This window comes from Eleutherodactylus coqui, chromosome 13 (genome assembly GCF_035609145.1).
Source record: "Eleutherodactylus coqui strain aEleCoq1 chromosome 13, aEleCoq1.hap1, whole genome shotgun sequence".
NCBI classification, from domain to species: Eukaryota; Metazoa; Chordata; class Amphibia; order Anura; family Eleutherodactylidae; genus Eleutherodactylus; species Eleutherodactylus coqui.
Window position 1 is genome coordinate 22526249 of NC_089849.1, and position 20138 is coordinate 22546386.

A 20138-nucleotide genomic window follows, 5' to 3' on the forward strand; every position below is an offset into this window, starting at 1 on the left:
ATGCAGAAGTTGTGTCCACATCTCAGCACTACGGGGTCTGTGAAGACGTTCAGGCAGATGGAGCAGTTCAGCTCTTCCCGCAGGTCAGCAGACATGATTGTGTGCAGGGCGGGGAGAGGGGCTTGTTCAGAGTTTTGTTTCCTGACATTTAACACTTTATATTCCTGTTACTTTGCAAACAGTATATTGACATGAAGCTTTATCTGGTGTCTTCAGACTTCCAGGGGTTAATTACTTGGGAAGAAACAGAGATCAGATGTTTGGGGTGATACTAATTATGTATCTACATCAGTAAGCCGGCTGAAATGTCTGTTCAAGCATCCTATGAACTGGCCCTGCACGTGCCAAAATTACAGTTCTCTGCGCAGGCACGCGTGCAAGAGCCTGATTGTAGCATCTTCAAACCTTATTCATGGGCGAATATGCCGCACTGCGGCGAGTGTGAAGTCGCCCTGATGGTCCTTTTAGACAAGACGTGTTGTCGGGAAACTGATGCCTGACAGCTCATCCCAGTGGTGCTCGCTCTTGTGCTGTTACAGAGGAGCGAGTATCGTTAGCATCGCTCACAAGACGCAGAAAAATCCCGGTCGCAAAACAGAGAAATTAAACGCATTGATTTCAATAGGTTCATTGTTTTTTTGTTTTTTTTTGTGCCTGTGGTTCTAGCGGGCGCAACAATATAGGTCCGGCTCCATGTTGTGCTCCAAAGAGGCCCATAGAGGTCCATGGGAGGCGCACATATGTATGTGCAAAACGCTGTGCAAACCCGCACCCACCAGCACCTTGTTTGGCTTCATATCCATTTAAAGCGTCATGCACAGGGGCGGATTCGCATTGTGGAACCTGGAGCAGGCGTCCGACCCCGGTTTCCGCAGCAAATTACTTTTTATAATATACTATGGAAAAGTGCTTTTTTCTGCACACGAAATTAATTGCGATTTGCTGCTTGTGGAGGAAAAATCATAGCATGCTTTATTTTAGTGCGGTGTCTGCACAGACGGCTTCCATTGACTTATTATTAATTTTGTGGACAGGTCGTGGATACTGCGTCATCACCTAGAGACGTCACGGGACAATCTGTACTGTGCATGTCGAACCGCGAGCTGCCTGGACCTTACTTAGCACAGATAATGGAGATGACTGACAGATACGTGGGGTCACCAGCCGGGCACAAGGCCGGATTCCGCTGCCGGATTCCTCATCCGGAATCCGCCCGCGTCGTATGCAGCCGGACTAAATCGTGGTGGGGGTGATTCCCCGTGTGAACTAGCAGTGCCGATGCAAATACACCCGGCATTATACGCAGGCAAGCGCGCAACGTACCCTCATCCTCTGTACAAAAAAGTTGCGCAGAAGTGAGTATATTTTGCAATCCGCTTGTGTGACGCCGCATAATGGGGGATCTCAGTCTATAAACACAGATGAAAATACGGAGGAAGTACGCATCAAAAATGCGCATCTGAATACACCAATACAAATCACCGGTGCCGCGTGGTCAGAGTTACATCTGTACAACATAGGGACAGAAGAGCCACCTGTGTGCAAAATGGCATCAGTGGTGGTTGTTTGTCCTCCAGGCCACCGCTGGTCGCTCTCACACTTCTCCTATCTTATATAGAAAACACAAAACCTGTTTGTTTGTGTCGTATAAAAATCCACAGTTCTGGTCCGGTTTGAGTAAAATTCGAGGTAAAATGAAAGCTGCGCTGTGATTGGCTGCTGTTTCTTATACTTCTGTACGGCCAAAGTACGTTAAGGTCCCGGGGCCTCATGAAATCTGGACAGTGAGGAGTTTAAGGCGTCATACCCTCGGCAAAAATGTAATTAAAAAATCTGTGTGGTTCTCCCGCGCGTGTGATCCGCGCCCATAGGGTATCATTGGGTACCCGCAGGTAATTAAATACTTGCGGATGTCATTTTCATTCGTTGTACGGATCACACGTGCGGGAAAACACCCGCAGCATGTTACATTTTCTGCGGTTTCCCCACATGGGTCGCTTCCGCGGCTTCCATTGAAGCCAATGAAAGCCATCCGATCCGCAACACAGGCACGGATGACACTGTGGCTGTGCCACAGATCCACGGGAAAGCAGGAGTTCAAAAAAATAAAAGAAGGGTCCGCACATGTCCGTGGCATCCCCAGCGCATCTGCTGTGCAGAAGAAAGAAGATCTGGACAGGTGAGTAAATGGCATATTTGGCCTCAAATCGCAGACAAATTAATGTATGATTGTAAGTGCCATCCCATGCCACTTCTGTCGCAGCATTCGCCACAAACACCAGCATAGGGGGGACTCAGGGGCCAGTACTTCTACATTTTTTATAAAGAAAACAACCCATTTTAAAAAGAAGAAATTCTTTTTACTAAGATAGCAGGTGAGACCCTGAAAGATTTTTTTAAAGGAGAGTGCAGGGTTTTTGTTTACCAAGAGTATAGGTGAAACCCTGAAAGATTTGTTGACCAAGAGTATAGGTGTACCGATGAAAGATTTTTTACCCAGAGTGCAGGTGAACCCCTGAAAGATTTGTGTGCGAAGAGTATAGGTGAACCCCTGAAAGATTTTTTTTTACATAGAGCTCGTACTTGCTTAACGGGATCCAGGTGGCGGTCCACCGACAGGCAAGCTACCGCCTGTCCCAGCCCCTGCCTCTCCCCGAGGGGCTTTTTAACCAGTGCCCCAGGGAAAGACAACATGTACTATAAAGAAATTAGAGTGGGCAAACCAGGACAATTCATTCTGTCTTGGTGTCAGATAGCTGGGACACTGCGCTGGGATACATTTGTGGACTCTGTGGGCGTGAAAAGCTGGAACCAGTACGTTTGCTGAACTCTAGTGGTGAACCTCTTAAAAATTGGGGGCGAGAACCTGGAGATGGCCCTCACAAAAAAAAATTTCGACAGAGCCTGGAGGCAGCCCTCCGAAAAAAATTGTTTTTACAGAGCCTTTTGGCCCTCTGAAGAATTGGCTGTTCAGCTTGCTGACATGCTGGTTTGGGAGGAAGAGGAGGAAGATCAGAGAAGGATAGACCAAGATACTTCTACCCTTTTTTGGGGGGTGATAAGAGGGTGCATGGTTCTCCAGTTCCAGCTTAAAGATACTTTATGTTAAGCCGCTTTCCACCGGTGGAGAAGAGAAGTCAGGGGAAATCCAGGCTTTGTTTATCTTAATAAGTGTAAGCCTGTCGGCGCTGTCAGTTGACAGGTGGGTACGCTTATCCGTGATAATCCCTCCAGCAGCACTAAACACCCGCTCTGATAACATGCTAGCAGCAGGGCAGGCCAGCACCTCCAAGACATACAGCGTAAGTTGGTGCCACGTGTCCAGCTTTGACACCCAATAGTTGTATGGAGCAGAGGGATCACGAAGGACATTGGTAAGGTCGGCTATGTACTCCCTCACCATCTTTTTACACTGTCCCCTCCTACTCAGCCTAGACTGGGGAGTGGTGACACAGTCTTGCTGGGGAGCCATAAAGCTGGCAAAGGCCTTGGAGAGTGTTCCCCTGCCTGTGCTGGACATGCTGCCTGTTCCCCTCGCCTTCTCTGCTAGTTGGCTCACTGAACTACATCCTCTACTGCTAGCATTGTCAGATGGGAAGTTTAGTATTAGCTTTTCCACCAGGGCCTTGCGCTATTGCATCACATTTTTAATGCTCCTTTCCTCTTCGGGAATGAGAGTGGAAAGGTTCTCCTTATACCGTGGGTCGAAAACGGTGTACACCCAGTAATCCGAGTTGGTCAGAATGCGTCTAATGCGAGGGTCACGGGAAAGGGACAAAAGATTTCAATAAAGACTTATGGAACACCCTGTGAACCCTCCATGTAGCTGGCAAACCCAGTTCGTAGGCAAGCGGGTTCACCACACGTGTGATGCCAAAGGGACCCACATAACGCAGCGCCAGCTTCAAGGATGGGACCCTTAATTTGAGATTTTTAGAAGACAGGTATACTTTCTGTCCCACCCTGTAAGATTCAGATACTGTAAGATTCAGAGACTCTTCCCACTACGCAACTGCATACAAGCCCCCGTTGCTTCCAAGTTTTTCTGTACCTCTTTCCATACTCCCTGCAGCGTATCTGTGACGACATCAGCTGCAGGACAGACAGATGGAGTAGGGATCGCTGTAAGGAAGCGAGGATGCTGACCGTATACACAAAAGAATGGAGCTACCCCAGTGGAAGAACAAGTGCGGTTGTTTAGTGCAAACTCTGCCAACGGCAGGAATTCTGCCCACTGATGAGCCTTTTCACTAGCAAACAACTGTAAATATTGCACTAAATCTTGGTTCTTCCGCTCAGTCTGACCATTAGTTTGTAGGTGGAATGCTGAGGAGAAGGATAGCGAAGTTCCCAGGTTTCTGCAGAAGGCATGCCAAAACTGCGACACAAACTGAACGCCACGATCAGATACAATGTTTTGGGGAACCCCATGTTGGCGAATTATTTCTTTTACGAAAATCTTGGCAAATTCTTTTGCCGAAGGTAGCTTCTTTAACGCCACAAAATGTGCCATCTTTGAGAACCGGTCGACAACCACTAAGATAGTGGTGCACTTCTGGGATTCCGGTAGATCAGTGATAAAATCTACCGATAACTGCGACCACGGACTAGAAGGTATCGGTAGCGGTCTCAGAGGACCCTCCGGAGGACGCCGCTGACTCTTATTGCGTGCACAGACAGAGCATCCCTAAACAAAGTTGCGGATCTCCTGAGACATACCTGGCCACCAGAAGTGTCTATAACAAAGATCCGGGGTTCCCTGAAACCCCGGATGACCTGCGAGAACCGACGAGTGAGATTCATCCATGACTCTAAGACGTAAGGTCTCTGGCACAAACCATCTGCCCTCCGGCACCCCCGAAGGAGCGTCCTGCTGAGCATTCTGTAGTTGAGGGACGAAGTTAGATTCTATAGCTGCCACCACCACACCAGGTGCCAAGATATTCTCGGGAGTCATGGTCTCACTTTCCGGCACCCCGAAACTCCGTGACAGGGCGTCCGCCTTTACGTTCTTCTCTCCTGGGATATACGTCACGACGAAATTAAACCTGGCGAAAAACAACGTCCACCTGGCTTGACGAGCTGTGAGTCTTTTAGCATTGGCGAGATATACCAAATTCTTGTGATCAGTATACACGGTAATAGGGTGTCTAGCACCCTCAAAATGGTGTCGCCACTCTTCTAAAGCCCATTTGATTGCAAGTAACTCACGGTTACCCACGTCGTAGTTGCGTTCTGCTGAACTAAACTTCCGTGAAAAGAACGCACATGGGCTATACCCAGATCTCCCACTGACTTCCTGCGACAATACTGCTCCTGTCCCCACCTCAGACGCATCTACCTCAATGAAAAAGGGTAGGCGCGCGGCCAGCTGTATTAGCACCGGGGCAGTCGTAAATGCCCTTTTTAGATGACTAAAGGCCTCTAGGGCTGCAGGCGACCATTTTACCAAGTCGGCCCCCTTCTTAGTCAGATCGGTCAAGGGTTGAGCAATAACCGAGAAATTCTTAATGAATTTGCGGTAAAAATTTGTGAAACCCAAGAACCGCTGGAGAGCCTTAAGGTTGTCTGGTCTGACCCATTGGAAGATTGCTGCTACTTTATCAGACTCCATCTGAATCTCCGTGGGTGAAATCACATAACCAAGGAAAGATACTTGTTTAGAACCAAATGTACATTTCTCCAACCTGACAAAAAGTTGATACTCGCGCAAACGGGTCAGAACCAACCTCAGATGCCGCACATGTGAATCCCAGTCAGGAGAATACACCAGAATGTCATCAAGATATATGACCAGAAATACCCCCAGGAAGTCGTGAAAGACCGTGTTCATAAAACCCTGAAACACAGCGGGGGCGTTACAGAGTCCGAAAGGCATGACCAGACATTCAAAATGTCCTAACGGGGTGTTGAACGCAGTCTTCCATTCATCTCCCTCTCAAATGCGAATTAAATTGTAAGCCCCCCTTAAGTCCAGTTTGGAGAACCAGTGGGCCCCTACCACCTGATTCAGTAAGTCTGGAATCAGGGGCAAGGAGCACTGGTTCTTCACTGTGATTTTATTCAAGGCCCGATAATCCACACAAGGCCTCAATGTCCCATCCTTCATCTCAACAAAGAAGAGACCTGCCCCGGCAGGGGACCTGGATGGCCAAATATGTCGTTTGGCCAGAGACTCCGAGATATAGGACTTAAGGGCTTCGTGCTCACGCCCTGACAAATTGAAAATGGCTCCCTTAGGGATGGGACTGTTGGGAATTAGATCAATACCACAGTCCCACTCCCTATGGGGAGGCAAAGCCTCAGACAGTTTTTTGAAGAATACGTCCTGAAAATCCGACAAATACTCCGGAATAAGCACAGTATCTGCGGAGCACATGGCTATAATAGTTAAGTGATTATGACAGGACGACCCCCAATGTGTCAATTCCCGGGTGGACCAATCAAATTGGGGATTGTGCAGTGCCAACCAGGGCATACCAAGCACCACATGAACAGACATCTTTTCCATAACCAGAAAAGACAGATTCTCAGAATGGAGAACACCCACAGTGAACTGCAGAATGGGAGTCCTCCATTTAACAACACCTGCGGAGAGAGGGGTCGAATCAATACCGATGAAGCGCATGGGGGCTTCAGCATGGAAAATTCTGTTATCAGAGGTCTGACAAAATTTAAATTAATCAGATTGACGGCAGCACCCGAATCAATATAGGCTTGATCGGACCGAATGAAATTCCGGAAGACAACCTGACAAGGCACCAACAACCTAGGGAGTACCTGTGATCCTAGGTGACCCTTCCGAGAATCGCTTAGGATCGGTAGTTCTTCCGCCGCTTCAGACTGATGTTGCCGTTGCTTCTGTGGACAGGTTGCTACTCGATGTGCGGCTTACCCACAGTAGAGGCAAAGATGGTGAGTCATCCGGAACCGTCGCCGTTCCCCGGGACTTAGCTGGTCCACTTCCGTAGGCTCGGCCCCAGGAGCTGGCATGGGAGAAATGGGAACGGATCTACAGGACTCCCTAGTTTTACAGGCCTGGCGTTCCTTTTCTCTAGATCTCAGTCTCCTGTCAGCCTTTACTGCCAATTCCATCGCCTCATTAAGTGTTATGGGAGCGGGATGGGAAATAATTAGATCCTTGACAGCATCAGAAAGACCCAACAAAAACACATCTTTGAGGGCGCCATAATTCCAGGAGGTTTCACCGGCATACTGTCTAAACGTAGAGCAGTAGTCTTCAGCACACTGCTGCCCCTGACACAAAGCCATGAGGTGAGATACGGCTAACCCCACCCGGTCTGGCTCATCAAAAATACCTCCTAGTTCCTGAAAAATTGCATCAACAGACTGCAGGCAAGCAGAACTCTCGGGTAAGGAGTAGGCCCATGTCTGGGGGGGACCCCGCAGTAGGGACATAATCAATCCTACCTTCTGGGACTCAGAGCCGGAGGATCCAGGCCGCATTCGGAAATATAGTCTACATGCCTGCTGAAAAACAAAATACTTGCTTCTCTCCCAGGAAAACACCTCAGGGAGAGGAAATTTGGGCTCAGGAATAGATGGGACAGCAGGAACCTGCACCAACATCCGCTGCTCCTGGGCCACCAGGTTACGCCCATTGTCACACACAACCATGCCTGGTTGAAGGTTCAGCGGCGAAAGCCACAGATCTGTCTGCTTCGTCAAACCCTGTAACAGCTCTTGGGTGGTGTGCATCTTGTCACCTAAGCTCAAAAGTTTCAGCACGGCCTAGTGACGCTTCCCCATGGCAGTGCTGCAGCGCCTCGAGCTACCGACTGAAGGCAACGCACTCACAGATGGTAATTGAGAGGTGGAGGAGGAGGAGGAGGGTGGGGGAGTTGGAGGAGGTGGCATAATAAGCCGGAGAAACCATGACCGAGGTAGAACCCGCAATCTTCGGTGTGGGTAGCATGTGAGCAAACCTAGGGTCAGACTCAGTCCCAGCTTCCACCAGGTTAACCCAATGTGCCGTCAGGGAGATGTAGTGTCCCTGCCCGCCAGCACTTGTCCACAAGTCGGTGGTTAGGTGCACCTTCCCAGTAACCGCGTTGGTGAGGGCACAGTTGATATTCCGTGACACATGCTGGTGTAGGGCGGGGACGGCGCAACGGGAAAAATAGTGGCGACTGAGGACCGAGTAGCGGGGGATGGCCGCCGCCATGAGGTTGCGGAAAGCCTCAGTTTCTACTAGCCTATATGGCAGCATCTCCAGGCTTAGCAGTTTGGAGATATGCACGTTTAGCGATTGTGGGTGGCCGCATATTTGCACTTGCGCTCTAACGTTTGTATTATGGACAGCTAAACGGTGCGCTGGGACACATTGGTGGAGGCAGTGGAGGACCGTGCAGGTGAAGGGGTGGGTGCATGGTGGGAGACGCTCGTGCCTGCGTCTTGGGAGAGGGATTACATCTCAGTGCCAGCATGTGACACAGGGGAAGAGGCAGTGGTGTGACCCACAGGCGGTGAATGGCCTTCGTTCCACCTCGTCGGGTGCTTAGCTATCATATGCCTGCGCATGCTGGTGGTGGTCAGCCTGGTAGTGGTGGCTCCTCTGCTGATCTTGGTGCGGCACAGGTTGCACACCACTGTTTGTAGGTCGTCTGTGCTCTCATTACAAAATCTCCAGACCTTCGAACACCTAGCCCTCTGCACGGGAGCTTGCCATGAGGAGGTGCTGTGGGGAACAGTTGGGGGATAACTTGCTCTGGCCCTGCTTTTCCCTCTGGCCACCCACTGCCTCTTCCAACCTGTTCTGGTGCTGCACTTGCCTCCCCCTCTGAAGCGCTGTCTTCAGTAGGCTTACCAACCCAGGTCGGGTCAGTCACCTCATCATCAACCAGCTCTTCCTCTGAATCCTCAGTCTGCTCCTCCCTCAGACTTAATAACCTAACAACTACCTCACTGACAGACAACTGTGTCTCATCATCATCATCAACAAATACCTCTTGAGACACTACTTGGAAGTCCCCACCCTCATCACCCTGAGACTGTGAAAGGTCCAAATTCTGGGCATCGGTCACGACAAACTCCTCAGGTGGCTCATGAACCGTTGTTTGCGACTCAGGGAAGGGACCTGAGAACTGTTCCTGCGAGTATGGCTGTTCTGAATCTCACCTTTTCCTGGAGTGAGCAGGCTGGGAGGAAGGAGGATCAACGTGAGGATTCACAGGTCCAGTCCCTTGGCTAGTGTGAGTGGACTGCGTGAAAGACTGGGTGGTGGATAAATTACTGGACACGTTATCCGCTATCCACCTGATCACCTGATCGCACTGTTGTAGTTTTAATAATGGTGTACCACGCAGACCGGCAAACTGTGAGATGAAGCTAGGGAGCATAGATACGCGGCGTTTTACTTCTCCTTGAGCAGCAGGCACTGTTTCACCCTGCCCACATCCTCGTCCTCGACCCTTACCCCTAGTCTTGATCATGTTGTATAATGCACTGCGTCAAAATGGAATGCAAACTGCGAGGTATTTTGCGTACACTATAGCAAAAAAGAGACCGTGAAAAATGTGTATAGTCTGGTTATATAGTGTGGATCGGCAGGACACACACTAGGGTATTTTGCTGACAATATAGGAAAAAATAGACCGTGAAAAATGTGTACAGTCTTGTACAAAAACAAATAAAAAATGAGGAGAGTTTTGTTAGTTCCTATCTAGTCTGTGTACACCAGTAGCAGTATACTGTATAAAACCGGTAACAGTATGCAGTATACAGCCGGGATGCTTGTGAATGCTTTGTGCGCACTACTGGTCCCAAGCAGCCAAACTGCTGATGCACAAAAGTGGAGTTGTAGTCCTAAAAAGGACTGTTGGGTTCTTTGAAGATGGATCCCTGCCTAAACACTCCTTCTAACCTACACTAACGCTCTCCCTAATTCACAGCAGCTCTGTCCCTCAGCTAATCCAGCCTCTGTGTGAGGCGAGCATCAGGTGACCTGAGTTTCTATGAACTCAGGTAACCTGTTCCGGCCAGCCAATCACTACTATAGACGTGCACAGGGTTGGCACGTCATAGCAGGAGGTGCCAAAGCCTTTCCTACACGTTCATTGGCTAAAAAAGCCGCTAAACATGTGGGGAGGAGAGGGTAAAATTTTCTCAAACACTGCATGGTGCTCGCTCGAGTAACGAGTACTCTCGAGTATGCTAATGCTCGAACAAGCATCAATCTCTATTCGCCACATATTGTACTTCATTCAGGTTGTAAAAATAGACCAATATAACTTGTGTATATTTATTAAAAGCGCTAATATTGGGAAATTTTTGAAAAGGTTGTCATTTTTTCACATTTTCAACTGTAATATCTCAAAAATGTGCAAACATGCTGTACAAATTTTTGCTAAGATATATATTTCCATCTGTTTACTTTATTCTGAATGCACATTCGAAAAACTTTCCTGGTTGTTTTAACCATTTAGGAGACGTACAAATTTAACATTACTTTTCAGCATTTTGAGGAACACTTTGTTTTCCTATACCAAGCCAAAATTGCAAAGGCTCATAGGTGTCAGAACGATAGATACCCCCCCCCCCAATGACCCCATTTTAAAAACTACGCCCCTTGATGTATTCACTGAGGGGGTCAGGAGTATTTTGACCCCACAATTATTTTCAGGAATTAATGCAATTTAGAGGAGGAAAAATAAAATTTCATATTTTTGCAAACATGTCATTTTAAAGACATCTTTTTTTCTATAGCGCACATAAAAATAAGGAATGACACCCCAAAATGGATCCCCCTGTTTGTCCTGTTTTCAGAAATATACCCATTATGGTCTTAATCTTATATCTGGATGCACAATGGGGCCCAAAATGAAAGGAGTAGTCGGTGTCTTTCAGAACAGAAATTTAGCTTGAAGTCCTTTTATGCCCCATAGCACTTTTGTAGAGCTCTTATTTTGACCCCACAGTTTTTGAATGAATTCAAGCAAAGTTAAAGGAAAAAATTATGAGTTTTGTTTAAAAATAGCTTTTTTTTATACAGCACACACATGAATGAAGACTTGCACCCCAAAGTGGATACCCCTGTTTGTCCCGTGTTCAGAGACCTACCCATTGTGGCCCTAATCTTATGTCTGGATGCACAACGGGGCCCAAAATGTAAGGAGTGGTCAGTGGCTTTCAGAACAAAAAATTTAGCATGAGAGTGATTCAGGCCCCTTGCCCACTTGTAGAGCCCTTGAGCGTCCAAAACGACAGAGAACCCCAACAAATGACCCCATTTTGAAAACTAGACCCCTTAAAAAATTAATCTAGGGGTGTACTGCATATTTTTACCCTACAATTTTCGAATAAATCTAAGCAAAGCAGTAGGAAAAAATTATGATTTTCATTTTTTTGGCAATTGTGTCAATTTAATTTGTTTTTTGTACAGCACACATAGGAATGAAGACTTTCACCCCAAAATGAATACCCTTGTTTGTCCCGTGTTCAGAAACATACCAATTGTGGCCCTAATCTACTTACAGAACACATGGCTAGGCCTATAATGGAAGGAGCACCCGTTGGATTTCAGGGTACAACGGAATAAATTCCAGGCCCCATTGCCCACTTGTAGAGCCATTGAGCGGCCAAAACGATAAAGAACCCCCACAAATGACCCCATTTTGAAAATTAGACCCCTTAACGAATTCATCTAGGGGTGTATTGCGTATTTTGACCCCACAGTATTTGAATGAATCTAAGCAAAGCAGAAGGAAAAAATTACAATTTCAATTTTTTTGGCAATTGTATCAATTTAAAAACAGGTTTTTTTTGTACAGTGTACATAGGAATGAAGACGTTCACCCCAAAATGGATACCCCCGTTTGTCTCCATAAGCTTGCTGAGGTCTCACACAGAAGGCGCTCAACAAGGTGCTCCTGGAACTGCAGGAAGGCAAGCGTTCCCGGGGCTTCTTTTAAATTATGTATTACAAGTAGCGATCTGAATAATGCTGGGCTCACATTGCCGTATGCGGGATCCGCTTGGGGAGGCCCTCAGCGGATCCCAGCTATGAGCCCGGCCGTGGCGCTGCGTACAACCGTGTAATGTACTGCGCATAACTGCCTACTCAGACAGGCGGTCATGCGCAGTACACCTTTTTTTTGTTTGTATTTCCCTCGCCGTCGCTTAGCAATGACGCGGTCACCCACAGCCCGTACACAACGTAGTTCCGCGACCATGGAGCACAATAGGCTCTATGTTGCCGATATCCGCGGTAAAATAGAACCTGCTGCGTTCTCTTTTCTGCGAGTGGATTACGTAATTCCGACCCGCTAATGTGAGCAGAATTGTGTCATCCAATGCGATTGATCTGCGTATTACCGCGGATCAGACGCATGCGGAATCCGTAATTCGTATCCGGTCATGTTAGACCGGTCTAAGATAGATCGCTACCTTTTTATCACGTGACTGGCGACCGCTCAATGAGGTCACTGCTCCAGGCTCTCAGTGACCATTGGACGCTGGAAGCAAGGAGATTTTTAATTTCCTGGGCTCCCCGACTCCTGCGCATGTGTCTGGCATTTTGCCGGCGGTCGCATGTGCAGAATCCGGGAAAGTTCGCGGAGGAGGATCGCGTGGGGGTTCAAATACGAAGGCCTCTGGTAATAAGTTTCATCTCCTCTCACCAATCGCATCGGTGAGGGGAGATGAAACTTCAACTTTTTTTTAACTTTTACGTGATCGCCATTATCCATTGGATAACGGCGATCACGTGATCAGGAACTGCTCACCACTGCTCCCCGTGAAATCTCCAGGCTCTCGGCTAAGTTTTTTAGCCAGGAGCAGGGAGATTTTAAATTACCCTGGCAATCCACAGCATTTGCGAATGCGTCTGCCACTTTGTCGACGGGCATGTGCGCAGAAGCTGGGGTAAAGTCCGCAGATAAATCTGTTATGATCCGTGAGGGGAGATGAAACGTAAGCTTTTAACACTTTTTTTTTTACTTTTTAAAACTTTTTTTTTTACTTTAAATGATCACTGCCATTGGATGACAGTGTTCATGTCACCGGGAGCCCCATACAGCAGTCACCAGGACATCTCTCGGCTCCTAGCTACACATGGCAGAGGAATTTTAAATTTCCCGGGGTGCAATCCCCTCTGTGCATGCGCCCGGTGAGTGACATCGGGCGCGCATGCGCAAAAGGGGACCTCAGGCCTTCTGCGCATGTGTGTGATGTCATGTGTCTGCACGCATGCGCAGAAGAAGGGCGACGGGTCCCGGAGAACCAGTTCACCGTGGGACACCACGGAGAAGCTGGGTAAGTATGCTCAGCTGCCCTGATGGATCTGATCCTTCAGGGCAGCTGAATCTTTAACTTTTTAAAACTTTTTATTCACTTTATTGTGATCGGCACTATCCAATGGATCACATTGCCGGGTTAGGGGGCTCCTCACAGCCCACTATAACAGCTCCAGGCTGTTGGCTGCCTGCGGGCATGGACAGCATGGAGCTTTGATGTCCTCAGCCAACAGGGCTTTAATCCTAAGAGGATGCATGTTTTTATGTCCTCCGGGATTAAAGGACACTTAGCTAGAACGTAAAAAGGCAATGGGGCCGTCACTAAGGGGTTAAAGGGGTTTATTAAAGCGTAAGATTTCTTACACTGATGAGGTAAAATAAAAGCTGTGCTATGATTCGTTGCTATTTCTTATACTGCTGAGGTAAAATGATGCCAGTACCTGTGAGCCAGGATGAATGGTGGTGAAATAACTAACACGAATCCACTCAGCTTTTGTGGTAAACTGAAGGTACACAGTTTACTCAACGCTTATTCAAAACATAAGATGAATACGAGATGTGATGCAGGCCAGCATGGAGGCTCTAGTACCCTGTAGTACTGCCTATAGCTTAAATACAAGATGTGATACAGATGAGCATGGAGGCTCTAGTACCCTGTTGTACCACCTCTAGCTTGGAGACAAGATGTGATATGGGCGGGCATGGAGGCTCTAGTACCCTGTTGTCTCCAAGCTAGAGGCAGTATAAAATGTAATACGGGCGGGCATGGAGGCTCTAGTACCCTGTTGTACCGCCTCTAACTTGGATACAAGATGTGATACATATAAGCATGGAGGCTCTAGTACCCTGTTGTACCACCTCTAGCTTGGATACAAGATGTAATATAGGTGGGCATGGAGGCTCTAGTACCCTGTTGTACTGCCTCTAGCTTGGATGCAAGATGTAATACAGGCGGGCATGGAGGCTGTAGTACCCTGTTGTACCACTTCTAGCTTGGATATAAAATGTGATATGGGTGAGCATGGTGGCTCTAGTACTCGGTTGTACCACCTCTAGCTTGGATTCAAGATATGATAAGGATGGGCATGGAGGCTTTAGTACCCTGTTGTACCACCTCCAGCTTGAATACAAGGTGTGATACTATACTCTCTGAGCACTGGGTGGGGCAACCCATATCTGGCACTAAGTATAAATGCTCCCAGTTACCCTGGTAACCAGGGTGTTGTATAAGTTGTAGGGTGGTGCCTACCCCTTGGCAGAGAGAGAGAGTGAGCCAGTTTTGAGTTAATACTAGTCTACAGTGTGTAAAAAACTTAAGTGCAGGCTCACATGCCCGCAGCAGATTCCGGCTGTGAATGGCACTAACTTGTATTGTGTATGGCCGCATAGGCTCGCAGGTGGTCACGCGCAGTACACTTTTTTTTTTTTTGCTTGTATTTTCTGGGCAACCCGTGTTTGGCAAACATAGTGTGGTATAAGTTGTAGGGTGGTGCCCACCCCCTGGCTGAGAGAGATAGTGAGCGAGTTTTGTGATGAGTGAGCTGCCCCAGCACTCAGAGAGAAACAGAGTATTGCAATAAATTCCATTAATGTTAATGCTGGCTGTGAGCTCTGGTGCGCAGTTTCCAGGTTTGAGACCACCGCTGTAGGAGATGTAGAGGTTGCTCCCAAGCTCTAATGCCTGGGGGGCCCAAAGACCCCTCAGATACATCAAAGTGGATGTGTGGTTTCAAATAAAAAATCTTTACTGGCAGCACATGGGTTAAATAAAAAATAGCGCATACTCACCTGTCTTCAGCCTCTATGGGCGCCGTTAACCGGTTTTAATGCTCAGTCCCCTTTCTCCACCACTGGAAGTCAGTTGACCGCTGCAGCCAATCGGAGGCCATAGGGAACTCCTGGCATCATGGCACAGAGGATGTGAGTGCTGGTGCCAGGAGGTCAGAAGGTGATGCTGCAGCCTCTGATTGCCCGCAGAATACATAGAATAACTCTGTAAAGGTTTTGCATATCCCAGTGATTCTGACATTGTTTTTTCACCACATATTGTACTTCATTTAGGAGGTAAAAATAGACTGATAGAATTTGTGTAATTTATTAAAAGTGCCAAAAGTGGGAAAATTTTGAAAAAAAATTGTCATTTCTTCACATTTTAAATTGCGTTATCTCCAATATGTGCAATACTGTACACATTTTGATATATATATATATATTTCCATCTGTTTACTTTATTCTGGAAGCACATTGGAAAAACTTCTTCAGTTTTTCTTTTTTAACCATTTAGGAGACGTACAAATTTAACATTGATTATATAAAATTTTAAGGAACACTTTGTTTTCCTGCACCAAGCCAAGATTGCAAAGGCTCATGGGTCATTTGTGGGGGTATCTATCATTCTGTCACCTATTTAAAAAATACACATTTTAATGTACTCTCTGAGGGGGGTCAGGAGTATTTTGACCACACAGTTTTTCAGAAGTTAAAGGGGTTCTGACATGAAAAAAAAAAAATTGTACTCACCTTGCCTGGCCTGGCCCGATCGCCAGGCATGTCCCCTCCAGCTGGCATCTTCTTCTGTGCCTTTAAAGCAGAGCAGGAGCGGTCAAAAAGACCGCTTCCGGCTCTGCTCCGTCCGTCAGGCACTTCCGAGGTCAACGGACGGACCGCTCACAGCAAGCACGTCACAAGCAGTGCTTGCTGTGGGCGGCCCGTCCGTCCGGCTGAACTCCGGAGTGCTGAGCATGCGCAGTGGAGACGCAGCCCGTCCTGACTCCTGTCAGAGGGCACCTCTCCACTGCGCATGCGCGCGATCCCGGAGCGGCGCGGCTGCTGCAGGAAGAAGCAGAAGAACAGCGCCTGCCGGGAGATGACCCCCTCGATGTCAACAACAACAGAAGACAAGGTAAGTGTTATCTTTTAATGCTTTAGCAGCCATTAAACCATGGGTTCCCTGGGTCCATTAGGCAGACCAGGGAACAATGGCTGCTAAAGCATAAAAACATTATTCATGTCAGAACCCCTTTAATGCAATTTAGAGGAGAAAAACTAACATTTCATATTTTTGCAAATACGTCATTTTAAAGACATGATTTTTTTGTATAGTGCACTTTAGGAATTTGCACCCCAAAATGGGTAGCCCTGTTTGTCCCGTATTCAGAAACACACCCACTGTGGCCCTAATCTTATGCCCGTATGCACAATGGGGCCCAAACCTAAATGAGTAGCCTGTGGCTTTCAGAACAGACATTTAGCTTGAAGGCGTTTTAGGCCCCATTGCCCACTTGCAGAGCCCTTGAGCGGCCAAAATGACAGAGAACCCCCACAAATGACCCCATTTTGAAAACTAGACCCCTTAACGGATTCATTTAGGGATGTATGGCATATTTTGACGTTTTTGAATTAATCTAAGCAAGGCAGAAGGAAAACAATTACGATTTTAATTCTTTTGGCAATTGTGTCATTTTAAAAACAGTTTTTTTTGTACAGCACACATATGAATGGAGGCTTTCACCCCAAAATGGATACCCCTGCTTGTCCCGTGTTCAGAAACATACCCATTGTGGCCCTAATATTATGTCTGTATGCACAACGGGGCCCAAACCGAAAGGAGCATTACACTTCAACTGTCTTTTAACTTTTACCTGATCGCTATTATCCATTAGATAACGGCGATCACGGGACGGGGATTGCTCACTGCGGCCCTCGGTCACTGCTGCTGGCACTAGGCTACCTTTAATACTCAGGAGTAAGGAGATTTTTAACTTCCTGGGCCCTCCTCAGCTTCTGCGCTTGTGTCCGCCATTTTGGGTGCCGAAGCTGGGGAAAGGTCCACGAATAAGCATCTCATCAGGGGACCTTGCTGGAGGCCTTAGATAAGTAATTTCACCTCCCCTCATGGTTCAGATCTGTGACAGGAGGTGAAACTTTAGCTTTTTTACTTTTACATGATCGCCATTATCCATTGGATAATAGCGATCACATGACCAAGAACCATGTACCGTGGCCCCCCGCGAGATCTCCAGGCTCTCCAGACAATCCATGCCTTTTGCACATGCGTCTACCATTTTGGCGACGGCGCATACGTAGAAGCTGGGGTAGGGTACATGGATAAATTCAGGGACCTTAGGGATGTAACATAATTTTATCTCTCCTCATGGATATGATCCGTGAAGGGAAATGAAACCTGAACCTTTTAAACTTTTTTTCCCCGTTTTTTATTCAACTGCATTTATTGTAGAGCTAATATGTTCTTACATATGACATCATCTCACTGCACTTAATATTCAAAAACTTTATCCATTGTGCTGAGAATCGCTAGAAAATGACATCATATTGTGGAGCTCCTTTGCACAGCAACGCTGGTTCACATGGGGCTATTAGGCCTCATGTACATGGCTATTGGTAAAACTGGTATTTGTAAATACTGGTCTGCCAGCAGAGACAGTGCGCAGCATGCAAACAGACATGTGCAGTGTGACCCGTTTTGTTTTTTTTAATTCCCCGCTCTGTTTCGTAGCAGGGTTGTATATGAATCGGCACCCATGTGCAAAGTATTGCGTATACACAGCTTTGTATACCCTGCCTATACAAATGTATAGGGCTCATGCTGTGTAGTACACAGAGAAATAGAGCATGCTGCGATATATTGATACGCAGTGACTACACACACATGTGCACGGATCAAAGTCTATTGATTACATTCACCACGTATTACTCAGCCGTGCAACCCATGTGTAATACACGATGAAAAAACGGCCGTGGACATGCGCCCTTAAAGGGGTTTTGTCATTAGAAAAAATAAATTTCTGGTGGACTCAAAAATGGATGTAACCTTCAAGGGAATCCATCAGAAGAGCGTTATAATGGAGAACCTCTGTAGCCTATTCTATGTGCTCCTGCTGATTCACATCTCCCCTTTCTTTTTTGGTCGGATCCTGCTCAATGATACATTTTCAGCTCACGATTTTCACAAATCCATTGTACACAGATATTGCAGCATGCAGAGGCTCAGTGAATGTAGCAGTGAAGGTGTGCAGAAGTTTGATGGGGTCACACAAGGCATAAAAAGACAAACGTCCTGCCTCATAATCCAAATACACTCCGAAGTTCTGTGAGGACCCCTTGAATGGAATTTGAATTTTCTTTCCAGCATGAACCATAAAATACTCAGATTTATATCTGCGCAAACACCAAGACTTCTCATTTTTTCCAATAAGGCTGCTATCTCCTCTCCGGATTATACTTGGATATGCCATACCAATCCTCAAATTCCCAGTTTTACTAAATTCCACTTCCCAGTAATGTCGACTGGATTTGAAATTTGTGTCACTCAATACCTGATGGCTGTTAAATTGATTGCTAGTTAAAGGAGCCAAATTCCGTTCCCCAGAAACAAAGGAGACCATTTTTTTATCTTTGGATACAATGACCGAACTCCCAGCTGTACCTTCATCTAGTAGGATTGCCGACTGGGGTTGCACACAATGACTCATAATATGTGTAAGACTTTTGACCAAAGGCAATGCGATAAGTCCCTCATCGAGGTTACCTACATAAGGTTGTGCCCCTTTCCCAGGATTACCCTGGAATGTCTCCTGGTCTTGTAAAATGATTAGTGGATCCGTCTCGCTACACAAAGTCTGAAAGTGAAGTATCTTCTTGGTCAAACTATCCTTCTCCAATTCCAGATGATGAAGGAGATCAGTGACCACAAGTGAGATCTCCGTTTTCTGCCTGGTGACCTCACTCAAGACGGTCTGCTCTAGAACATCCAGCTTTCCTTTGATCTCCTTAAACAAGTTCACCATTCTCTCGGTTATATCAGTTGCACTTTCTTCAACTTTGGTCTTGTGATCTTGAAGACCCTGGATTTCGATCTCAGACTCCTTTTTCTTTGAGGAAAGTCCTTGCAGGTGTTTCATCAGCTTGGCCAGTTTCTTTGTGGAGGCTTCCTTCAGTGGACCTACATCATGTTCTTTGTGGTTCTCAGTCATTTTACAAGACACACAGATACATGCTGAATCCTTGTAGCAGTAGTACTCCAAGATCCTCTTGTGGGCTGGACATTTTCTGGTGTTCAGGGAACTGGTGGGCTCTATAAGCACATGTTCTGGTGACTTTACATGGACCCTCAGGTGATCAACACATAATGAAGCTTCACACTGAACACAAGACTTGACGGCAGGTACAGGAGAGTGAATACAGTAAGTACATGAGATGCCACCAACCTCTCCCTCAGACACAATGGAAAAATGTTCTGCTATGTTCCTTAGAGCGATATTTATGTGCAGCGCAGGCCGTTCCAGGAAGTGTTCTCTGCACTCTGGACAGGAATAGGTTCCAGATTTCTCCTGTGACTCCAGAACCCCCTTGATACAATCCATGCAGAAGTTGTGTCCACATCTTAGTACTACGGGGTCTGTGAAGACGTTCAGGCAGATGGAGCAGTTCAGCTCTTCCCGCAGGTCAGCAGACGCCATGATTGTGGAAGTGAAGAAGTCAAAAACTTTTTACTTTCGCTTCTCTGCATGTTGTCATAGCTGTGCAGGGCGGGGAGAGGGCTTGTTCAGAGTTTCGTTTCCTGACTTTTAACACTTTATATTCCTGTTACTTTGCAGACAGCATATTGACATGAAGCTTTAAGTGGTGTCTTCATCAGAGTTCCAGGGGTTAAATACTTGGGAAGAAACAGAGATCAGGTGTTTGGGGTGACACCTAATTCTATCTATCTGCATCAGTGAGCAGGCTGAAATGTCTGTGCAAAGGTCCTGTGAACTGGCCCTACACGTGCAGAAATTACAGTACTATGCGCAGGCAGGCTTGAAACACCCCAATAGTGAGGGCTGGAACGAGGCCTGCAGGGCCATGGGTGGAGGCCCAGGCATG

At 47.0% G+C, this 20138-nt stretch overlaps 1 protein-coding gene across 1 annotated transcript; it reads right to left on the bottom strand.

Annotated features, from left to right (window-relative positions):
• Positions 1 to 17600: 17600 nt before the first annotated feature.
• LOC136588515 (E3 ubiquitin/ISG15 ligase TRIM25-like) lies at positions 17601 to 19753 on the bottom strand. Its single transcript, XM_066587801.1, has one exon. The coding sequence runs from the start codon at positions 19730 to 19732 to the stop codon at positions 18206 to 18208; it is 1527 nt and encodes a 508-aa protein (XP_066443898.1). The 5' UTR covers positions 19733 to 19753; the 3' UTR covers positions 17601 to 18205.
• Between the last annotated feature and the right edge of the window lie 385 nt (positions 19754 to 20138).

Bases quoted from the DNA above. Each gene is read 5' to 3' on its own strand.
- LOC136588515 (XM_066587801.1), bottom strand. From the start codon at position 19,732: ATGGCGTCTGCTGACCTGCGGGAAGAGCTGAACTGCTCCATCTGCCTG.